The 5061-nt window shown below is 25.9% G+C and overlaps 1 protein-coding gene across 1 annotated transcript; it reads right to left on the bottom strand.

Moving 5' to 3' along the window:
• Window positions 1-3298: 3298 nt before the first annotated feature.
• On the bottom strand, window positions 3299-4214 carry LOC100204518 (uncharacterized). The gene is made up of 3 exons (XM_065816755.1): window positions 3988-4214; window positions 3794-3854; window positions 3299-3621 (listed from the first exon to the last, which is right to left on the bottom strand). Exons 2-3 carry the CDS (start codon window positions 3852-3854, stop codon window positions 3452-3454), a joined length of 231 nt encoding a protein of 76 aa, XP_065672827.1. The 5' UTR covers window positions 3988-4214; the 3' UTR covers window positions 3299-3451.
• Between the last annotated feature and the right edge of the window lie 847 nt (window positions 4215-5061).

The following is a 5061-nucleotide window of genomic DNA, read 5'->3' as shown; positions in this document are numbered from 1 at the left end:
ATGATAACGACGACAACTGCAATGATATACCTTTCTAAACTTTATTGTCAACAATAGTTCTTGCATACAATAAAATATATACTATACTTACTCGTGGTATTTTACTCTAGTAAGACTATACTTAGACAGTTGTAGACAGTTGTAAAATAGAAAGGAATATGTGTGCCTACTTCTTCTACATAAGCTTTAGTTTTTTACTGGACATCTGTCCAAATTTTAGTAATCTGATACTAACACTTAATCTTACTAGTTAGTTCTTCCTTACTTCTCTCAGGCTATTACGGCTCAAAGTGTTCCAACCAGTACACGAACCCTGTTCGTGTACGAAATTATACAAAAAAATATAATGATTAATTTTTCAACAAACAAATTGAATTAAATGTTGAGCTTTTGACAATGTTCTTCTTTTTTTTTTTTGTAGCTATTTTAGGTGCAGAAGTCCTTACGGTTTTATCACCGAGCACTGCTGAGAGCGTATAACAAGAAGTTCACGCCTCCTTCCGTACCAATGTCGCTTTTTGGGCTAGAGCTGGCGTCGAAACTCGGACCTCTGGGTTCTAAGCCAGAACTCGGCTTCTTTCATTATATAGAAAGTCTTTAAAACGCAGCCTGTTACTTCATCAGCCTCTCTAGGCGCACACTGCTTTCTCATCACTATTACGGTAAAAACACTATTTATATGAACAAAGTGTCTCTTTTAAAAAATTTTGTTAATCTAAATCTAGGGTGTCTGCAATGCTTGTTGCAAGTTCATGTAAAACGTAAGTATATTACTACCATCCTGATTTGATTCATTTTGTTGCTTTTAAAAGCATTATTTTCAGCTTTAGATTTCTGAAGGTTTAGATTGGTGAATTCTGTGTTATTACTTTCCTTAATATACAACATGTATTATTCAAAAGAAATTAAAAACTAACTTTATATTCCGCGTTAAAAATGGTTTCATTAACATTTGGTTTCACGAGGTCAAACAATCAGTATAATTCTTGTTCCGTGTTGAAAAATTTTTTATTTTGGAACAAAATTTGGGGGAAGCAATTTTTCCGAAGCCTTTCTGTTTTAATCACTAAAATTTTCTTCAAAACATTCTTATTTAATATAAGCACAAACATATTTAAGTTTGCGTTTGTATTATACCTCAAAGTGTCATATTTAAAAAATAAAATAAAAACTTAGTGGAGTCTTTGTGTTTAACTCTCAAGTAAAATATATATTTTTGTTCTGAAAAAAAACGCTTTTTTTTATAAAAAATTTTTTTAACATTTATTTCCAACTTTATATAAAATTAGTAATCTAGTAAAGCTTCTTTAAATAAACGATTTTCTGTTGCAAAAAATTACTTAAGTAATAAGATGTACCCCATGTATCAAATGTATCTGGGATATGATATCTATGACATATAAAGTGGTGCATTCTCAATCAAATCCCCCTCAGTTTTAAGTTTCTTAATAAAATATTAAGTTGTTGGTTGATGTTTTCAGACTACATAATACCGTGATTAAGAAAAACTTTCAAGTGATTATTAGAGTAACAACGTAACGTATTCTCGATGACAATTAATAATAACATAACGTGTCAGAAACAACAATAACTTACACCAACATAATAAAAATATTCTAGGTTAAACTCAATAGTATTTAGAGTATTTGATTTTAATAACGTACGTGTTTTTAGACTTTTTTTTAAATAAAAACAACTGCCAAATAAACAATAAAACTGTGTCGTAGAAGTAAACAAAATGAAACAAAAATATTTTTGATGAAAATTGCTTTTTACAAAATGTCTATTATTAGGTTTTATAGTGTTGATGAGTCATACGGATAAACATTAAACTATTTCATGGAATGTCATTTAATTTAACATTTTTTAGTTTTGGGAAAGTCATGTGAATCGCTTTTTTTACTTTAAAAAAGTCACTTGAGTGTATGTACATATATATATATATATATATATATATATATATATATATATATATATATATATATATATATATATATATATATATATATATATATATATATATATATATAAGTGTACTTGAGTGTATGTACATATATATATATATATATATATATATATATATATACATATATATATATATATATATATATATATATATATATATATATATATATATATATATATATATATATATATATATATATATATATATATATGTTTAAGACCAATATATTTTATGCGGTGCGCTGTTGTTAGATTTGTATATATATATATATATATATATATATATATATATATATATATATATATATATATATATATATATATATATATATATATATATATATAAATCTAACAACAGCGCATCGCGTAAAATATATTGGTCTTGAACAGTCCGATGGAGAATTTTTTTTAGCTTTGGGTCATAGTTGTCAATTTATTTATTTATAAAAATTTTATAAAAAATTTATAAAAAATAAACATTCATTTTTTGTACTTCTTGTTTTTGGTCATTTTTTTCATGACTCTTTTTTTAGAATTATTTTAAAAAATTTTTTGCTTTTTAATGTCTTGTATATATTTGTCTAAGTTTGTTTATAACATTGTTTATTTGTCTCTTTATTTACTGTTTTGTTTTACGTAACTGCTGCTTTTGTTTATTTGTTTACTTTTTTTTGGTTTTTTTATTTGCAAAACACATTTTCTTTTGCTTTATTTTAAATTATTTTACTCTTAATAAATGACGTAATTATTTTCAACTTTTATTTTTTGTCTTATACTATTTGTTTTTATTTAAATATTGTTTAATATATATGCTTTTTTAACATTCTTTACAAAGAGCGCCTTTTTTTTACAAACAATGATCTAGATTTAAAAAAAAAATGAAATTACAACTGTGACAAAGTTTGAAGATGTTTTTTAATATAACACTGTTTTATGTTAGTTAATCACATTCCCTATAAAACTTAACATAAAACTTACTTAATGTAAATACACTTACTACAACTCACTATTAAAAAAGTAGTACTAGGTTAATCGTAATACAACGTTCATCGTAATACTACGTTAAGGACTTTTCAAAAAATATTTGTTTTTTTTCCGGATTGTTCACACGACATTTATATTTTCCTTTTTTTTTTTATATTGATTCCCATATTTTCCATTTTTAGGCTCTTTCTAACTCTCGAAAAATAGGAATTGAAGGCTCTAGGTTTTCGAGAGTCTTTATATTCTTGACATATATATTGGACTTGGGTCGGTGTACCACGCGTGTGTTGCCACGCGTGAACTAACCAAACATGACTTTGTTGCTGAAATTTACGCCATAGTAATATACTTGTTTAAATTTGTTTTGATCACATAAAATTTATTATACATTTAACTTGACATTGAATTTTGATGATTTTTTCAAAAGAAAAAATATAAAATAAATCTGAAACTATTACGTCACCATAACATCACGTATTTTAAATAAAAACTTAACAAAATTTCATTTATCTTCATCATCGCCATCTTCATCTTCATCTCCGTCTTCATCTTCTTCACCTTCGTCTTTACTGTCACTATCTGAATCTTCGTCGTAGTACTTTGCGGCATCGTCATTCATGGTAGGCTCTTTACCTAGACTAAGATCTGTACTTACAGGTTTTCCTTCAGCATCTAAATAAAAAAGTAAAATTTAAAACTTCAAACTTTAAAACAACACAACATATATTTAAGTATATTTGTATATTATTTTTATAAAACTTTATATTTTATTATTCCTATAAATGCTATAAAATTATTGTCAAAGTTATTCCTAAGAAAAACTCAAGTAAATTTTTTTTCTTACTTTTAGTCAGGGAGAACACAAGAAAAGCAAAGCAAATAACCAGTATCAGAGCGTATTTCATCTAGAATATTGAAAAAAAAAAACTTTTGATTTAAAAACGAGTACAATGAATTTTTTGTCAGAAAAATCTTGTACCAAACCATACAATAGCAATAATCATAAAATCAGTAGAAGACTTTCACTTTGTTACTTACTTTTGTTCGTTTTTTTAAACAGTTTGTAAGTTAGTCGATCAGACGTTTTCAAAATGAAATTCAAGCGCAATGGCTTTTATAGATTTTGCTGACGTAGTTGAAATTTGAAGCGCCTATAAAAAACATTTTGTGTTGATATAATTTTATACTAAGAAACTCAAATAAACAATAACTCTGACAGCTTTCTCAGCTTGCTTTACGGAAAGTGGTTTCAGAAGATAAAAAGTGCCTTCTATCCGAAGCGCTATATTTTTAACTTGAGCAGATAATATTGTTTCTTTCTCAAATGAATAATAAAAGCGCTATTATTCAATAGTTGGGGCGGAGTTAAGCTGCTTTGTCGATTTGAGTTTTAACCATGAATTTGTCATTTTTTTAAAAAGCGAGAAAACATTTATTGGAATTTATTTTATCGTAACATCGTTTACTTATTATGAAATGTTTATTTTGAAAACAGAGTAATAAATTTTCGGTCGTTTTTTTTCATTATTCAGTCCATAGTTATGATGCTCTTATGACTATGTTCAGTCTAAGTCATTTAAATTTTGAAATCGATTTTTAAAAATATATAAATGTATTAAATAGTAAACTCTTTATAATATTGTTACATGACATTGATATATATATATATATATATATATATATATATATATATATATATATATATATATATATATATATATATATATATATATATATATATATATAGTGGCGGATCCAGCCTTTTTTATTCTTTGAGATAGCAAACTTCCAGACATGGAGCTAACTCCAAACATTTTTATTTTTATACTTATATCAAATAATGAGGGTTTGCAAAAAATTGCGGTGATTGGAGGCTGGGAACAAAAAAGCCCAAAAATTTTTCCTACACCTGCCCCAGACGTGAGAGCAACAAGTTGATAAAATATTTTTTGTATTATTCTCAACTAGACTTATATTCATCGAAAATTTTTAAGTTTCATAATATTATCTCTCAGCGTTCAAAAATTATGACCATATAAAGTTCAAACCCCCCTTAATATGAGAGGGTTGTAATTTTGATATGATCATAAATTTTGAACGCTGAGAGATAAT

This window comes from Hydra vulgaris, chromosome 13 (genome assembly GCF_038396675.1).
Source record: "Hydra vulgaris chromosome 13, alternate assembly HydraT2T_AEP".
Classification (NCBI taxonomy): Eukaryota; Metazoa; Cnidaria; class Hydrozoa; order Anthoathecata; family Hydridae; genus Hydra; species Hydra vulgaris.
Note: the sequence above shows the minus strand (reverse complement) of the source record. Positions and strands in the feature narration are given on the sequence as shown.

Excerpts from the sequence above, each read along its gene's own strand:
- LOC100204518 (XM_065816755.1), bottom strand. The coding sequence starts at position 3,854 with ATGAAATACGCTCTGATACTGGTTATTTGCTTTGCTTTTCTTGTGTTC. Across the intron at positions 3,622-3,793 it reads TGTGTTCTCCCTGACTAAAA|ATGCTGAAGGAAAACCTGTA; the intron begins GTAAGAAAAAAA and ends TTTTTTATTTAG.